At 38.6% G+C, this 19,645-nt stretch overlaps 1 protein-coding gene across 4 annotated transcripts; it reads left to right on the forward strand.

Moving 5' to 3' along the window:
* Nucleotides 1-1,037: 1,037 nt before the first annotated feature.
* Nucleotides 1,038-11,720, forward strand: C18H14orf28 (chromosome 18 C14orf28 homolog). 4 transcript variants are annotated; one of them, XM_042235320.2, is made up of 5 exons: nt 1,038-1,180; nt 4,715-5,239; nt 7,149-7,238; nt 8,653-8,787; nt 9,448-11,720. In XM_042235320.2, the coding sequence occupies exons 2-5, from the start codon at nt 4,716-4,718 to the stop codon at nt 9,449-9,451; spliced, it is 753 nt and encodes a 250-aa protein (XP_042091254.1). In that variant the 5' UTR covers nt 1,038-1,180; nt 4,715; the 3' UTR covers nt 9,452-11,720. The 4 variants fall into 4 exon arrangements, with proteins under 4 accessions (XP_042091254.1, XP_027813099.1, XP_014957502.1 ...); XM_027957298.3 differs by having other exon boundaries at nt 9,574-11,720; XM_015102016.4 differs by having other exon boundaries at nt 1,038-1,094; nt 9,574-11,720.
* Nucleotides 11,721-19,645: the final 7,925 nt, after the last annotated feature.

Below are 19,645 nucleotides of genomic sequence, written 5' to 3' on the forward strand. Positions count from 1 at the left end.
TATATTAGAGTCTACTATGATTATAGTTCAAGTATTTCTCCCTTAGGTCTATCTATTTTTACTTTATATATATATATATGTCCATGTTTGCGTCCGTGCTGAGTCGTATCCGACTCTTTGTGACCGCATAGACTATAACCCACTAGGCTCCTCTGTCCATGGACTTTTCCAGACAAGAATACAGGAGCAGGTTGCCATTTCCTTCTCCAGGGGATTTTCTCAACCCAGGGATTGAACCCTCATCTCTTGATGTCTCCTGCATTTGCAGGCATATTCTTTACCATGCTACCTGGGAAGCCCTAATTTCTTTAAATGTTATTAATGTCCATTGTAAATTACAGCAGATTGGCCAATTAATACCCTGAACACTAAAAATAGTATTTAACACACTAACTCAATTTTCCTTAAATACATACTTAAATCAAAAGTTTGAATAACTTTAGCTTACAAAGAAAACAAAGCTTTCATTTCTTGACATAAGAACTTGAAAAACCCAGAAGCAAAAGTAAACCAAAATCAAGTAAAGCCCTAAAATGGTACAAACTCCTAAAAGCCAAGCTGGTTTGCCAACAAAGCTCCGCCTCCGTGCAAACCCTGCCCACTTCCGGCTGCCCCACCCACTTTCTAACTCTGGAACACCGCCCCTTTCTGCGAGGTCCCGCCCCCTGCACCTGATCCTGGTATCCATTGGGTGAATCCGGATGCTGTGTACACACCCTACACACGCACATTTGGCAGGATCCTCTTCGCGCGTGCGCAGCAGCGGCGTCAGGCAGCTGGAGACTAGGTCCCGGGGTTGGGGGGAGGGGGGAGGAGGTCAGGCCGAATCTTCCTCCGTAATAAGAAGCTACGCGTCCCGCGGTCCTGGCTCCGTGGGTCCGGTCGGATCGGGCCTGGGCGCTGGAGCTGCTCTGGCTCCCGCCGCGGCGGGTGCGATGGAGGCCGTACCGGAGCCCAGCGCTCACGCCGGGGGAGGCCGAAACAGCCGGCGGTGCTAGTAGATGAGGCGGCGGCGGCGGCGGCACGGACTCTCCATGAGCAAGCGGCGGCGGCGACGGGTGCGGCGGCACCGGCGGTCTTCGGTCCCCGGGGAGGTACGAAAAGTCGGCTTCCTGGTGGACGGAGACTGGCCGGACGCCTTCCGCGGCCCAGCCCTCTTGCCCATTACCCGCAGTCCCAGGTGCTCAGCGGGGCCACTGCTCGAACGCGGGCAGGGGATGCCCAGCCCCTTCACCGGCTCCGGGTTCTGGGATCCACCCGCAGTCCAGGGCCTGCCTTCAGTGCCGGGCCTTCCCCGGAGCTGCGGGCCGGGGGCGGGGTGGGCGGGGTGGAGGCGGAGGCCCACCGCGTACCCAGCCCCGCGCTGCTTCGAGCGGGACCGCGGGCCGCTTTCTCGAGTATTTGGGGGCGCTGACTCGGGAGGGGACCTTCAGGACCCCCGAACTCTTAGGGTGTCTGGTATTCAGTGCTTTGGGTAAATGGTCTGGTCCTCATGACCAGCGTGGAGTACAGATTGTCACCCTTGGAAACGACCGCAAAAGGTGTCGTTTTTTGCCAAGGAAATAGAAGTCTAGGGAGTTTTCCTGGTTGGTTCAAACTAGGGGGCCTATTGAGGCAGGAAAATAAAGCCAGTAATTCTCCAGGACTTAAAAATCACTGTCTAACGAAACGATGTTTTTGACAGTGTGGCCAAAACTTAAAAGACAATTTTAAGTAAAGTTCTTTGCACATTTTCTGGTCTTTTTTCGTCGCTTTTATCGTAATTTACTTTAGAACAAATCACCACGGTACTGCAGAAGCTAGAATAAGTGTCCTTTAGTTCTTTCAATCCTCTTTTATCTCCCATTGTTTTCCCCAGAAAAAGGCTAAAGAAATCATTTTATGTGTGTGTATATATTTTTAAATATATATATGTAGTTATAAAATATATGTTTAATTCTCTCAGAGTGCAACTTGCTTTCCAGAGCAGTACTTATTTAGTCATGTCTAAAAGATAATTTGGCAAAAAAATACTGCAGAAATTTACAGTTCCTTTCTAATGCAATATTTAAGGATCTGAACTCAGGCTCTGAATCATATGACCTTGCTACAAAGTTCTTTAAAATGCCACAGAAATCAGTCAAACCATGAGGAACATTATTTTCATGTTTTAAATATTTAAATACCTTGTGATTTTTTTAAAGAATATGTTCTGAAACATTTCTTCTTCATTAAGCAGAAACTGAGTTTCTGTTTCCTTGGCTGTAAATTTGCCACTCCCTCTTATTCCTAAGTGGTTGACTAGAGCCAGCATGTTAGCAACTATATATAAACATCTACACTTCAGACTAAATATAGTGTTGAATATTTTAGAGTCCACAGTATCTTGCCTAAGTCAGAAATACTGTGTGTGTGTGTGGCAAAACTGAATTTTTAGTTTGCTGGTGTTAGAAAATAAGTTTGAACTTAATTTCCCACACAAAACACATAGGTCTACAGCACTGAGAGTTGGATTCACATTGTGCTTGGATGTGGCACTTGAAACTATGATCAAAATAAGACACTGACCTCAATTTCTGTCTTCTCAGATGCTTCCTGTTTTCATGAAAATATGCTTTCATGAAAATGCAAAACATGAAACATTGGAAAACCCTGTGATGTTTTTAGTTTAGACATTTGTTTGTTCCAAATAAAGTAAAGCCGTTTTTTTCAATTCCGTTTCATTAGGACCTCATTCTTTAATTTTTTTCAATTTTGCTTTATATACATACATATCACACCAACATGTTTATTAGAATACTGTCAGTGACTTTAAAACCAAGCTCTTAGTTATCCTCAAGGTTGGGGGGAAGATAGTTCAGTACAGTCACTCAGTCGTGTCCAACTCCCTGCGACCCCATAAATTGCAGCACACCAGGCCTCCCTGTCCATCACCAACTCCCGGAGTTCACTCAGATTCACGTCCATCAAGTCAGTGATGCCATCCAGCCATCTCATCCTCTGTTGTCCCCTTCTCCTCCTGCCCCCAATCCCTCCCAGCATCAGGGTCTTTTCCAATGAGTCAACTCTTCGCATGAGGTGGCCAAAGTATTGTAGTTTCAGCTTTAGCATCAGTCCTTCCAAAGAACACCCAGGACTGATCTCCTTTAGGATGGACTGGTTGGATCTCCTTGCAGTCCAAGGGACTCTCAAGAGTCTTCTCCAACACCACAGTTCAAAAGCATCAATTATTTGGCGCTCAGCTTTCTTCACAGTCCAACTCTCACATCCATACATGACCACTGGAAAAACCATAGCCTTGACTAGATGGACCTTTATTGGCAAAGTAATGTCTCTGCTTTTGAATATGCATCTAGGTTGGTTATAACTTTCCTTCCAAGGAGTAAGTGTCTTTTAATTTCATGGCTGCAGTCACCATCTGCAGTGATTTTGGAGCCCAGAAAAATAAAGTCTGACACTGTTTCCACTATTTCCCCATCTATTTCCCATGAAGTGATGGGACCAGATGCCATGATCTTCATTTTCTGAATGTTGAGCTTTAAGCCAACTTTTTCACTCTCCTCTTTCACTTTCATCAAGAGGCTTTTTAGTTTCTCTTCACTTTCTGCCATAAGGGTGGGGGAAGATAAGTGCCCGTTTAAATAAGGAGGATACCACATTCCCAAAACATGAAGAGAGAAGAATCAGGATAATGAACCAAGCTCTGAACCAAATTGTCCCAGTCTGGCCTCAGTATTTAAAATTATAGGATATCTGGCATGGTCCTCCTCAGGTGGCGCTAGTGATAAAGAACCCGCCTGCCAATTCAGGAGATGTAAGAGACCCAGATTTGATCCCTGGGTCGGGAAGATCCCCTGGAGAAGGGCATCGCAACCCACTCCAGTATTCTTTCCTGGAGAATCCCATGGACAGAGGAGCCTGGCTGACTACAGTCCATAGGGTCACACAGAGTCGGACATGACTGAAGCAACTTAGCATGCAGCATTGTCCTAAATTGCAAGTGAAAATCCCCAAGTGCATAGAAATGATTTTTGTTTTAGCTGTGCTAATACGATTCAGTTCTCACGATTACAGTACTCTTCATATGTTGTATTTCAAAGCCGGTTGGCCTTTCTCTATACCCCAACTAAGAATTCCATTATATCAGTTTCATAAGTAGAACCACACATATTAACAAGAAAATGAAACACAGCTCATATTTTGAAGGAAGAGGTTTACATTAGGAATGCACTCAACCAAATTTAGACTGTATCTTTGAACAGTTTTATTTTTATTTAGGATTTTTTCATTACAAGGTTATCCTCTGTCTGTGATAAAACCTGCAATATAACCAATCATAATTGGTTGGATGGCATCGCTGACTAAATGGACATGAGTTTGATCAAGGTCCAGGAGTTGGTGATGGACAGGGAAGCCTGGCATGCTGCAGTCCATGGGGTTGCAAAGAGTCAGACACAACTGAGTGACTGAACTGATAATTAATAAAAAGGTCCATCAAATGACTATTCTGTATTTCAAAAAAAGGTTACAACTTAAATGGTCTATCCAGAGACCATTCATATTGCTGAAAAAGTGGCTCATGGCTTGAATTGTTTTAAAATTTTTTTGTTCCTTTAGGAGTCTATCTAACCAAACTTAACCTTTAGATAGTTCTATTTTCATTTAAACATACATCATGCATTTGAAAGATAAAGTCACAAATTTACAAGTACTGTCTTAAACTTTTAAAATGCAGGATGAAGACACTGTTTGAAGAGATCAAAGCATCAATTAAAAATAACTATAACCAAGATCGCTCATTTTGGAGGCCTGTTCTTCCTTGGGGAGGTGTTTTTACGATCAAAGCTGGCCGCAAAGCAGTCTCCTGTACACCACTCTATGTTGAAATAAGACTGAAAAATACCTGCACCATAGATGGATTCTTGATGTTACTCTATGTCATTCTCAATGAAAATGAAAATTTCCCCCGGGAACTCTCTCTTCATTTAGGTAGAGAGTTTGTAGACTGTTTTCTTTATTTAATGGACACCTACAGTTTTACAACAGTGAAGCTACTTTGGATTTGGGACAAAATGGAAAAACAGCAATACAAGTCTGAAGTTCATAAAGCTTCATTAATAATTGATTTGTTTGGGAATGAACATGATAATTTTACAAAGAATCTCGAAAATCTCATGTCAACCATACAAGAGAGTTACTGTTCCAACTGGCGATGCCCCACTCGAGTGCAGGAAGATCAGCAACGCACAATTAATATAAAGTAAGTTGCTCTAAAGTCTGTTTTGTCACTTTTAGCAAAAGTAGTATGCTTATAATGCATGATATGGATAGACAGGAAAATAGGTAGGTAGATAGATATAGTCAAAGTACTTCTTAATGTACAGATCCTGTGTGCAACAACTTATATATAAAGCAGCCAGGCAAATGCAAGAGTCTTCAGTGGGTTCCATGATAAAAAAAATATTACTCTTCTGTTATATCTAAACATATCAGGATTTACAAAACCAATGGATAACTATTTCACTTGCAAAATAATGACCTACTCAGTATGCACAATGTTTTCCTCTGACTCAGAAATTACTAATATGGCTAGGAAGATAATTCCTTGTGTCACAGATTTAGCCTCTCCAGCGACACTTAGTACTATATTGAAATGTTTCCCTCTCTGAATAGATCCCTGTCGGGCAGGCTCGTTCTACATGAACAGGAAGATTGAAAGTAGTCCACGTCATGGCCAGGGCATACTTAGAGACAGAAATCTCAAACTTGGGAGTATTAATACCTGAAAAGGATACAGATGTAAGGAAATTTTTTATTGGCTAGAAAGGTACTGATAGCCTGCTGAGGGGAGAAAAGGAAGGCCTTCAAGCTGGTAAAATGACAGGGAGGAAGGCCAAACTGGCAAGCCTTAGTGGAGTATTGGGCAACATTAACGCCCCAAGGGCGCATGAGCTGGAAAAGGGATAATTGCCAGTGTGGAGGTTGCGGGGGGCAGTGGGAGACAGGACAGAAAAACAGATCCAAACACATTTTTGTCGGAAAGCATACTTGGCCCTGTGGTCCAGGGAAAAAACTGCCTAACAGATTGTTCCCTTGTGGGATTGTACGTCCCATACCCAAACTTATTATATTCACGTTTTCTGTATATTTAGTTTAATATTATAGCATTATACTTAGGATAATGGGAAAGCAGAAGATCTGTTATTCTTTTTAGAGACTACCAATTAATGTTTCTCTTGTTCTGAAATACTCTTGGGCCATTTTGCTGTATTGCTGATAGGATGATGTTGATTTTGAAATTTCTATCAGGGAAAAAGTTGTTACTGTTAAATCATAATGGACTTTAAAAAAGTGCTTCAGAAATTTGTCTTGATTTTTTTTAAAAGACTTACATATGTTTTGAAACTATAATGAAGTATTTACAGCTCTATATTAATACTAGCATTTTGTGCCTCTTAATAAATAGTTTTCATTATACTCTATATAACTTTTTAGTCTTTTGCCTATTTTCTAATCCTGTCATAAACAACCTCTGAAGTATGTAGGAAAAGTTTTTTTTAACAAATCAGGAAACTGAGGCCAAGAGTGGCTCTCACTAACATTGAGTCAGGTAACTAATCAGCTGCTCTCCTAATTCTGAATCCTGCTTTCTTACATTAGGACCAGGATCCACTCTATTTAATCCTATCAGAAAATTTTAAAGTAACAACTGTGTCTCAGGATCAGTTTACATACATATTTAATGTTTCTTAGAAAGTTTCATACATTAATGTTTATTAAGTTCAGCTGGTTTCTATATTGTCTATAAGAAATACAAAGAAGAATAACAGAGGTTATACTTTGATATGTGCTTTACTAGTAATGGATGACTTGTAAAATTTGTTATCCACATAATATCTTTGGGCTTCCCTGGTGGCTCAGCGGTAAAAAATTTGCCCGCTAAGCGGGAGACATGGGTTCAATCCCTGGGACAGGAAGATCCCCTGGAAAAGAAAGTATCTACCCACTCCAGTATTCTTGCCTGGAAAACCCTGTGGACAGATGAGCCTGGCAGGCTGCAGTCCATGGAGTTACAAAGAGTCGGACACGACTTTGCAACTGAGCAACATTAATATATTTACATGAAAAATGCTGAAGCATTTCTTACATGCGTTTTGCAATCGTTATAGTCCTCCCCAAGAAATTCCACATGGAAACTTGATACGACTGGCTGTGGATGAGTTATTCTGTTCCAGGATTGAACTGTGTGAAGAGCATGGGTGAGTATATGACAGACACTTAAGATGAAAGTATTTCTGTGTTTCTTATAAAGAAACCTGGATTGGTACGCTTGTTATGAAACAGCAACTCACAAGTGTTTAGGAAGCCTTATATTTTTGGAATCTTGACGCCTTCTAGTTTACTATACCATTTTATGCTGTGCTGCAGTTGCTTGATGAATACAAAGCAAATGCCTTTTTTTCCCCCACTGCTGAGTAGGTACAATAAAACCTTGCTTAATCGGAACCCAGCTAATCTGGACCCTCAATTAACTGGATTTTTTCCCGTACTCCTCATTTATGTTCAGTTCAGTTCAGTCGCTCAGTCGTGTCCAACTCTTTGCAACCCCATAGACTGCAGCACGCCAGGCCTTCCTGTCCATCACCAACTCCCAGAGTTTACGCAGACTCATGTCCATTGAGTCAGTGAGAAAGCAGTAAATGACAACCAAAAAGTTTAACCTAGTTAAAGAAAAAAATGAAATCCAGGGACTTCCCTGGTGGTTCAGTGGCTAAGACTCCATGCTTCCAGTGCAGGGGGCCTAGGTTCAATTCCTGGTCAGGGAACTAGATCCCACATGTTGCAACTAAGACCTAGTGTGAACAAACAAATAAATAAAATTTTTTTTTTTTTTAAAAGGAAATCCAAAGGGGCAGAACATATTCACCCCAGCCTCTTAATTTTTATATCTATAGTATTGTACAAGGAGAATTAATATTTAGAAGGATGATCTTATACCTAATTAATCACAAAAGCAGGAAAGAATAAAATACCTTCAGTTAATTGTACTTAAGTCCAGAGAGTGAACTAGGTGTATTTTTGCAGCAAATACTGAAACAAAATGGTCTTCAGATAACTTAGTTTAGTCAGTGTTTGCCCACCAAAATACTGTCCCCTGAGCATTCCGGTTAATTGAGATTTTACTGTTTGATTGTATTTGTTTTATTTTAATTCATATGCTTAATACCTGGTGCTACTTGGAAAACAGAATCTGCTGCATCGTAATGGCAAAAGGAACCAATCAGGGAATTTTATTTAGTCTAAAGAAGACTGTAAGAATCATCTTATTGCCTCTCTGCCATTATTCTCATTTGAAACCAACCTAGAGAAAGAAAACCTTTTTTCTGAATAAAAACTTTTCTGTCAGTTCAAAAGACTACATGCTTTTATAAGCTGAGATAAACATAGTCAGCTTTTCTTGGAGTTTTAAAAATGTCATTTTCTTATATATAGACTCTCAGCTTATAAACTCTGAGACTTAGGCATATAAAGTATTAATACAGTCATACAATTTTCCCATACCTAAAATAGATAATATGCTTATTATGAAATTAAGTGATAAAGACAACTCAGAGTGATAAAAAGCAGCTTTGTCTCAAGTGTAATAAAGTTCATACCTATTTTCAATTTTAGGTGTGGTGGCTTAAGAGAATTTTCCCAAAGAGTGTTCTGCCACGGGGCACCCCCTTTTGTTGTCTTAAATATGCAGCATTGGAAATCTGAAGATCTCGCATATGTCCCCTATTACTTGGATTTATCTGATCACAAGTAGGTGCTTTTTGTTTGTTTTAATGACTAATGAAAGAATTTTATTTATATTTTTCTACTATTCTATCATGATTTTGACTAGTCCTTAAGGAAATACATATTGTTAAAAAAAAAAAAGCTATCTCTAAATGTATGTATCCTAAATAAGATCAGAATATACTACAGGGAGTCAGTCACTGACAGTGTACATAGTGGTTAGGTGCTTAGACTATAGAATAGACTGAACTGGGTTCCAATCCCAGCCCTGCCTTTCAGGCAATGTGACGCTGATCCAGGAGCAACCAGTTTACACATCAGTCTTCTTATCTATAGAACAGAGGTAACAGTGTCTAAAGTGTTTAGAATAGTACCTAAGACTCAGGAAACAGTAAATACTGGCTGGCCATTACTTGTATTTCAGGCCAAAGTAGTGTATAGTATGAGGTCATTTAAACATAAAATATTACTGTCATCATTAGATTAAGATCCAAATTAAGATATAAGGGGTTCTTTTAATTTTTTGCCTTTAAACATTTTCTTGTGTTTTCTCTTATATAATAGAACCATGCAGGTCATGAGTTAAATCTATTAAAATAATGCCCTTAAAAATGTATCATTTTTTTAAATTCTTAAAACGTCTTACTCCAAATTACCAATTATAGTACATTTTTTTTTTTACAGATGAATGTCTTTTTTCAGATAACAGAATGCAAATAATCTTATTCCTTAGTGAAGAATGTAAGGAATGTTTTCTTGTAAGAACAAAGTACTGTGATTTTCTGCCACACTTTGTCATTTAATTTGCAGGTATTTGTTGGAAGGTGCCACATTGTTTAACAAAGAGGAACATCATTATTCTGCAGCCTTTCAAATTGATGGACATTGGATGCACTATGATGGCCTCAGAAATGTGAATTTAATTTTGTTAAATAAACCCCCAGAGTTTCTCCTCTTGTCATCATTGGTTTATATTCGAGCAACAGAGAAATAAATATAGACTGATGCTAAATTATATTGTTTTCCCTCCTGCCCATGCTCCCCCAGATGAAGGGCTTTTGTTTTGTATATACTTGGTATCCAAGGAAATAGTTCAACTATATTAGTTTCAGAGGTGTATTTTCTAGTGTTTAGCCCCAGGTAAATGTTTTATATAGAGAATCTATGCAAAAATATTTGTATTTCTTTTTTCTTAATCCCAGGTTATTTTTATACATGCATATTTTATGTTGAAATAAAATATATCTTGTAGCATTTGTATTTTTTATTTATATGTATCTCAAAGGTTTTTTACAATTCTGTTTTTGAATCTGAGAAAATACTTCATCATTTGAATTCTCGGTTTTTCTTTTTGGATATCCAAATAAAACCTGGGTACAAATAAGTTTTCAGTTTATATAAATTTAACAGTTCAAAATACCTGGCTGTATTTATTTGCCCTACCTCATTATAATCCAAAGTGCACTATTGGATCTAGTTTGGATTTGAATGTACAACTTAAAGATGGTTTAGTCTATTTTACCTGACTTGCCTAATGTCCCTGCAGCAATTTTTTTAAAAATACTTTGGTAAGAATGTTTCTCTGGACTTGAATTATTTCTTTATAATGGCAAATAACTTTACTTGCTAAAGTATTAAAAACCTAGCAGTGGATTTTAAGTGTTAACTAAGCTCCAAGCTTAATTAAGCTTATTTTTACTCAAATAAATTATATAACTAATGTTTAAATGTAATAGAGGTTCTCTAATAAAAATTTATTTTGCAGATAAGACAGCTATAAAAAGTGTCAGGCAAACTGTATGTTTACTAATGTTGAATGAACAATGGAAATGTACTTTAAACATGTACTTAAAAGAAATTGGGTGCCTGAGAATACAGTTGACTCTTGAACAACTCGGGGGCTAGGGCCCTGACCCCCCAAACAGCCAAAATTCCCCCATATAACTTTACAGTTGTCCCTCCATACCTGTGGTTCCACATCCTTGGATTCAGACAACTTTGGATCATGTAGTACTACAGTATATGTTTACTCAAAAAAATACCTGTATAAGTGGACCCACACAGTTCAAACCCATGTTGTTCAAAGGTCAGTTGTCTTTCTCTTCCTAGTAAGTCACATTGGCACAGAGGAAAAAATACTTAGGTTTTGGGGGTAACATCTGTGTGCTGCCTTAATAATAGTAAATTGATACCATGAAACTTTCTTTGATTTGCAGTATAAATCACAGAAAGTGTGTAGTTATCAGAATATTATGTTTCTTTTCAAAGACGTAGGATCTCTCTTCCTTTTACAATTTAAAGGAAAAGTAATAAGTAATGTTCTCAAGGGAAAATACTTTTTGAAATCTATCATCATTTATTTTAGTGTTTTCAGTGTGGCTGTCCCTAGGTTTGGGGTTGAGATTGAGTGCAATATATTTGGAGATTTCTACACAGCATCACAGTTCACTGCCATTTACCAAATTGCTAAGGTTTAATTCAGTAAATTAAGTCTTATATTGCATTGGTGCCATGTTAAGATAACTTACTAAAGAATGGATAAATATAAGTGCAACGTTGATGAGTATGCCTTTTTATCATGTAAAAAAGAAATATTCATAGTATTTGCTCAAAGTAGTGATCTATTTTATTTTTTTTAAATTGACCCCGGAGTTTATTTGAATAGTTTCTGCACGTATTTAAATAGGGTTTGATTTATAGTATACTTTTCTGGGGACACCTTACTGCATGAATCAAAGTATACAGAAACACAAATATTAGCATATACATAAAAGATATCATTAACAAAATTATTCCTGATGCAGATTTATTCTTTTATGAATTGCACTTTATTTGGAATAATTCTAGCCTGTCACAAGACAGTGACATACCTACCTCACAGGGTTGTTGTGAGGAATGAAATGTTTGTTAACATCTTGACTACCTTGAACATGCTAATAAAAAAATCATTTTTTCTACCTCTTTCATGTACAGGCAAGTTTCCTAGATTCTCTCTTACTAATGAACTTTTCACATCTTTTTAAAAATTATTTTAGCAGTAGTTCATATCAGTAATGGAATTAATGTGTAGTGAAATTTAAGTATGCCTGCTGGACCCCAGATGATTAGGATTTAAGGATAATAGGTATTTTATTGTTACGGTGGTAATTGAAGACATTATTCCTCCAAATAGTGACTAGGAAAGGGGTGACAAAGTATGAAGTAAACAAGATTATCAAAAAATTTGAAGGTGAGAGTATGGAAAAAAATTTATAGCCTTAAACACTATTAGAGAAATTGGAATGCTGAGGAGGACAAAAGGTATGAGGGAATAATCAAAATATGTTTTTAATCAGAATGTCACAAACCACAACTACACCTAGGGTAGAGCAGAAATTATTTTAAAACCCTAGCTCCATCAAAGGGGGATAAAGAACAAAGCAAATTTAAGGGGAAATCAACATAAGGGCTTCCCTGGTGGCTCAGACGGTAGAGTCTACCTGCAACGCAGGAGACCCGGGTTTGATCCCTGGGTTGGGAGTATTCCCTGGAGAAGGGCATGGCAACCCACTCCAGTATTCTTGCCTGGAGAATCCCATGGACAGAGGAGCCTGGTGGGCTAGAGTCCATGGGGTCGCATAGAGTTGGCCATGACTGAGTGACTTTCACTTTCTCTAACATGTAAGTAGAAATCTCCAACTTCTCTTCAAAGAAACTTTACCCTCCACCCAAAACTTAGATTTATCCTTCAAAGTAGCTTTCCATTACTGATTATTACGGTTGATTTAACCTAGATTGTCACTGGATCCGATCCCATCAAAGAAGAGGAGAAAGATCATCACCACAAGCATGAATCCTAGGTTCTATTTTATTCTTAGAATATGAACAAACAGCTAAGCTGTATAAACAGACGACTACTGTGACACATAAGATGCCATATTTGTTGAGCATATCAACAGTTTAATGATTAAATGATTCAATAATAGTTATTTGACAATAATTGTAATGCACTATAAGTAAGCAGGAAAGGTAAACAGTTCAATGTAAAAACGACAGCAATTACCACTACTAAACAACAGCCTAAGCAAACATCTCTATTACCATCTTCCTTTGTTAATCAAAAGCTAAAATCACATAGGTTTTGAAGTTCACCTTGACAACTTGATGCCTTGCTAACAGTTCCTACCCACCCAACTGGCCCAGGGTTCACCATCTGCTCAACTGGACAGCTCTTAACTTCATATTTAATTCGATCTGAGGGAAAGCAGCCTTTTACTTTATCTCTGGGAAGTTGAGAAAGTCGGTGGGGAGCTAGGTGATTTCTTCATATGCTGTCATCTACTTGAGGATATATCTTAGATTATTTACCCTCAAAGAGCCATCAGTTTCATAGTCCACCCATTGTTTTCGCAGTGAGGTATATAAGGTATCAAAAGGAGTACCACTGAAAATGAAAAAGTGAGCTGCTCTGGTAAGGCCCTCAAAAACGACAACGTTTGGAAAACCAACAGCATGGTAAAATTAGAAACCTGTTGGCATGCTTAGCTATATTTTTATTACTTGCCTATTTTCCTTTTGAATTTTGTAAAGTCTGATTTCTAAGATGATTATAAAAATAATACATAGATCAGTAAGAAATCAGTAACCCTCAAAAAAAGGCTAAAGAAGAAAATGATCATCCATGATATCCCCACCCAATGGTTTACATCGGTAAAGATGTTTTGAAAAATCCAGCGTGGCTCCATAGTACTGAAGAGAACCAAGGAGTTCGGGCTTTGAAGAAAGAAATGTATATTCCTGGGAGCCAGCATGAGGGTGATAGAAATAATTGGCACAAAACGCCTACAGGAAAGTGAGTCTCTGAAGAAAACTGCAGTCAGCACCTATTCAGACATCTCTTTCTACCTAAAAACTTGCCTTCAGATGCTTTTTTCTCAAATCTTCAAGAACTCATTATTCTATTTTAAAAAGGATATCATTCCTTTACGTTTCTCTATCAACATCTCAAGACTAGTATCCAGGTTCCAGAGCTGGAAAGCAACACTCTGATGGTTTAATAAACTGTTTCCAGATACAGCCCAATAGATTTTTTCTATGTATCCCTGTTAACCTAACAGAGGAGTGTAACAACAGCTGTGAGGTCTTTGAAACAGTCCTTTCCCCACTTGCTGCCTAGCATCCCTGGAGGAGATTTGGAGGAAGGAGACTCCAGGTTGGCTGACTTGTGATTTCAAAGACAGTTGTAAGGTCCTCTTAAAACCACACAACTCAGATTGGGACTTGAACCCACTGCCTTTTAATCGAGATCATACATCTGGTCTCAGGACCTAATGAAGCTCAAGTTCTTTATGCGTCATTATAGAATTCAGTGAAGACAAAAAAGTGATAGGTAAGAAGTGGATTTATTTAGAGAGCTATACATGCCATAGAATGTCATCCATCTCAAAGACGAGAACAGCCTTAGGAGAAACACACTCCACGGTCAGTGTGGGCCATCTCAGAAGGCAAGAGGCCCTGAAATATGAGGGAGGTAGTTTTTATGGGCTGGGTAATTTCATAGACTGGGCTTCCCCACTGGCTCAGCAGTGAAGTATCCTCCTGCAATGCAGGAGACGAGGGTTCAATCCCTAGGTAGGGAAGATCCCTGAAGAAGGAAATGCCAACCCACTCCAGTAATCTTGCCTCAGAAATCCCATGGACAGCAGAGCCTGGTATGCTACAACCCATAGGGTCACAAAGAGTTGGACGCAACTGAGCAACCGAACACAAACACAGTTTCATAGGCTAATGAACAGGAGGGTTATTCCAACTATTCTGAAGAAGGGGCAGAGATTTCCAGGAACTGGGCCATTGCCAACTTTTTGACTTCTTATGATCAGCCTCAGAACTGTCATGGCACCTGTGGGTGTGTAATTAGCATGCTGATACTTTACAGTGAGCATATAATAAGGCTCAAGATCTGAAGCTGAATCTTCTGCCATCTTGGACCTAGTTGGTTCTAACCAGTTTTTGTTGTGTCCTCAAAAGCTATGTCATTCTTTAAAGGTTATGCCCTGTCCCCTTCCTTTCTGTTTCATTATCACTTTCACATCTAACTTTAAAGCCTAACCATTTTTAATTTCCTTCAGTTCAGTCGCTTAGTCGTGTCCGACTCTTTGCAAAGCCATGAATCGCAGCATGCCAGGCCTCCTTGTCCATTACCAACTCCCGGAGTCTACTCAAACTCATGTCCATCAAGTCGGTGATGCCACCCAGCCATCTCATCCTCTGTTGTCCCCTTCTCCTCCTGCCCCCAATCCCTCCCAGCATCAGGGTCTTTTCCAATGAGTCAACTCTTCGCATGAGGTGGCCAAAGTACTGGAGCTTCAGCTTTTAGCATCAGTCCTTCCAATGAACACTCAGAACTGATCTCCTTGAGGATGGACTGGTTGGACCTCCTTGCAGTCCAAGACAAGAGACTCTCAAGAGTCTTCTCCAACACCACAGTTCAAAAGCATCAATTCTTCAGTGCTCAGCTTTCTTCACAGTCCAACTCTCACATCCATACATGACCACAGGAAAAACCATAGCCTTGACTAGATGGAACTTTGCTGGCAAAGTAATGTCTCTGCTTTTTAGTATCCTATCTAGGTTGGTCATAACTTAGATGCAAGATAACTAATTTCATGGCTGCAGTCACCATCTGCAGTGATTTTGGAGCCCCCTCCCAAATAAAGTCTGTCACTGTTTCCACTGTTTCCCCATCTATTTCCCATGAAGTGATGGGACCAGATGCCATGATCTTCGTTTTCTGAATGTTGAGCTGTAAGCAACTTTTTCACTCTCCTCTTTCACTTTCATCACGAGGCTTTTTAGTTCCTCTTCACTTTCTGCCATAAGGGTGATATCATCTGCATATCTGAGGTTATTGATATTTCTCCCGGCAATCTTGATTCCAGCTTGTGTTTCTTCCAGCCCAGCGTTTCTCATGATGTACTCTGCATATAAGTTAAATAAGCAGGGTGACAATATACAGCCTTGACGTGCTCCTTTTCCTATTTGGAACCAGTCTGTTTAGGAAGCTATAAATCCTAAAATTAAAGATAAATGTCAAACACCGTCAAATTTTAAAAGAAATTTGTTGTAGCTTAAGTTATCCACAAGAATTAGTAATATCAAATATTTTCTAATTCTCATTGGAGGGAAGATAACTTGCGAAAACAGTGAGATGGCCATTGCGACCAGTTCTCTAACATTTCTGGACTTGTGGAAGGACAGGATTAGTGATTCCAAACTCTTGCCATTTTCTTCACGAACACTAGGTGGCAGAAGCTTCTCCGTACAGTGTAAAGGACCGAGACACTCATTGCTGAACTTTTGGCCTTTATGATTTGGGTGAGATAAATCCGATTTTCCTTCAGTACCGTGACACTATATGCACTCATAGCTTGGGGATAACATAGAGTGGTGATGTCTTTGATGAAGTTAACTGTGTTCTCTGCCAACAAGAACCAGTTCAAATTATACCTATAAATTGATTCCTGGGGTTTCTTCACTTCCACTGCCATCATGTTTTCTGGCCTCCTCTCTGCTTTCTATAGTTCTTTGAAAAGTATTAGGAATTCCTGTCCCTAGAGAGTTTGTGAAAATCCAGGAAGACCTGATTCAGGATTGATTATTTATCAGCCAGGAAAATAAAAATAATAAAATTTCAGACTTTTGAGGTGAGTCATGTTATGTGATCACATTACCATTGGATTCTCTTTATCATCAGTTCTTAGCTACTGATTTTCTTGTCAATAAGAGGCAAGAGTATGGCAGTTAAAATGACTGCCTTCTGAAACCAGATTGCCTGGAGTCCAGATTTGGACTCTGGTTATGTCGCTTTGGTCCTATTACTTTAACCCTTCAATTCCCAGTTTCCTAACTGTAAAATGGAGATAATAATAGAATATATTTCATAAGGTTCTGGTGAAGATTTAATGAATTATTTTTATAGCATTTAATGCCCGGTGCACAGTAAGCACCTTGAAAGTGTTCGCTACAGTTATTGCTGATTCCACTTTCAATATTCTATTAAGAAATGAAATTTGTAGGTAAGTAGTGCTGCTGCAGAAGATAAACTGAATTCTGTGAGAATATTTCAAGTTTGTTGACTGAAAACCATTGCTGGTATTTCCTTGGCCAATAAGCTCATAGAATAAACTATAATATCAAACTAGTGGGGGAAAAAAAGTTAAATTCATGAATTAGTTTGAAATGCAAAAACAAAGCAAAAGTAAAAATGTTGGAGGAAAATGAATAGCTTAAATTTTCCTAGACACTAAATAATAATATCTTGTTTCTGCTCAAAATAGTTTATCCACAGATACTGTCCAAAATAGTTTATATGCCATCTGACTATAAAACTTTTGAGACATAGTTCTATATTTATTGGTGAACATCTACTCTATTAAATTGTGTCTTCAGGGCACACACAAGAATATCCTTTCTAATACTTCCTGATCAGGACAACAAAAGTGATTGGCTCATCCTTATCTCAATCTTGCCTTACTCAATAAGGGATTTAAGGTGTTTTTCATGTGCATTAAAAATAAGAAGTTTTCATGTCTTAATAGTGTTAGACATAATTTGAGTCAAAAGAAACCTGAGACCATGTTGCCTTTTAATAAGACCCTAGCAGGTGAACTAATAAAAACAGCCTGTAAGATACTCTTGTCTGTTACTGATGGGAATGCAAAGTGGTACAACCTCTTAGGAGAATTGGGCAATGTTATGGACTGAAAGTTTGTGTCTCTTCAACACTTAAATCCTGAAACCCTACCCATCCCTGTATTGGTATTAGGTGAGGCCTTTGGGAGGTGATCATGACTAGATGAGATCATGAAGATGGAGCCCTCGTGAATGGGATTAGTGTCCTTATAAAAGTCATGAGGGAGCTTACTACCCATCTCTGCTCTCTTTCATGTGAGGATATGAGAAGTTGGCAAGCGGCAACCCTGAAGAGGTTCTCACCAGAACCCAACCATGCTGGCATCCTGGTCTTGGACTTCCATCCTCTAGAACTTTGAGAAACAAATTTCTGTTCAGTCCATGGCATTTTATCTACGGAGGCCTGAACTGAAACATTCAAGAGCTAGCAAAATTTCACATCATCTACACTTTAGTCCAGTAATTCCATATGTAAAAAATCTGTGTTCAAAACACAAAATGCCAAATGCACAAAGCTATTCAATGTGGCATTATTTGTAAAAGTCTGAAAACAACCCAAATGTCCATCAGCATGAGGCTAGTTAAAATTCTTAGAAACAGTAAGGTGCTATGCAATTGTAAAAAAGATTAGGAATCATCTTCATATATTGATATGAACTAATCTCCAGAATATTTTAAGTTGAAAAATGGTGTTTTTACACTATGCTTTTTTACTAAGGAAATGGGGAAGGATTTTTTCAAAATGAAATAGAAGGAACCGGCACCTGATAAAAGTGATTACCTGTGAACAGAGTGAGGGACTTCCCTTGTGGTCCAGTGCTTAAGACTCCAAGCTTCCACTGCAGGGGTCACAAGTTTGATCCCTGGTCAGGGAACTAAGCGGAGAAAGCAATAGCACCCCACTCCAGTGCTCTTGCCTGGAAAATCCCACGGACAGAAGAGCCTGGTAGGCTGCTGTCCATGGGGTCGCTGAGGGTTGGACACAACTGAGCGGCTTCACTTTCACTTTTCACTTTCATGCATTGGAGAAGGAAATGGCAACCCACTCCAGTGTTCTTGCTTGGAGAATCCCAGGGACAGGGGAGCCTGGTGGGCTGCCATCTATGGGGTTGCACAGAATCGGACACGACTGAAGCGATTTAGCAGCAGCAGCAGCAGCAGGGAACTAAGATCCCACATGCCTCTTGGCACGGCCGAAAAATAAAAATGAACAGAGTGAAAGAAATGGAAATACACACAAAACTTATGTGAATGTATCTTTTCATATAGTTTCAACTTTGCAGTTAAGTAAATATTCCATATAATTTAAAAATGAAATTTTAAAGTATATTCCTAAAAATTAAACTTCCATTAATATAGCCTCACTGAACATCAAGGATGTTTTAACCAAATATTTCTTCATTTCACTCTAAAACCAGTATTTTTATTGTTGATACTTGTAAAACACATTCTAAGGACAAAAAAAAATCACAAAGGACTCAGTGGTACTTATTGGTTTTATTGTTTATATCAGTATTGTTATTTTGAAACCATTGTATGTTGTAAAATAAAGTAATTATGTTAATGTTGACAGAAACCAAGATTTTCAGGCTAAGAAAAAGTCATTAAAATCAAAAAAAGTAAGTAAAATAAAATTTTAAAGGAAGCATTTCCTGATTCTGCTTATTAAATAGCCTACAAGCAATAACAACTCATTAGCAGAAATTACCACTAGCAAAACATTGGGATCTCTACATATGATTTACCAGCAAAAGGTGACAGGGTCCCTTGGAGGAATGGCTGATTCTAGATCTGAGGAAGAAAATGTAAAGGAAAAGCCAAAACACAATTTTGACACCTGAACTGTGCTTACATAAAAGAATAAGTAGCCTTATTCTTGGGATATATGTGTTTAAGAATTAAGGTATAAAGAGATATACTGTATGCAACATTACAAATGGCTTGAAAAAAATGAAAGGACAATAAAACAAGTGGCAAAATGCCAAAACTGGTGTACCTTGAAAAAGTTATATAGCAATTTCTGTATTATCCTTACAACTTCTTTGTAATTATTCTAAATTGTGTGAAAATAATTCTATAAAAGCAAGGAGGCATTCAATGGAACTTCATGGAGGTATCCATAGGCTTAAGAGGTGTTGGTTGGAACACATACAAACAAACATATAAAAATATACCATGAGTTTGATACTTGATCACCTTTAGAGTTGTGTAG

The sequence above is a fragment of the Ovis aries genome, chromosome 18 (genome assembly GCF_016772045.2).
Source record: "Ovis aries strain OAR_USU_Benz2616 breed Rambouillet chromosome 18, ARS-UI_Ramb_v3.0, whole genome shotgun sequence".
Taxonomy (NCBI): domain Eukaryota; kingdom Metazoa; phylum Chordata; class Mammalia; order Artiodactyla; family Bovidae; genus Ovis; species Ovis aries.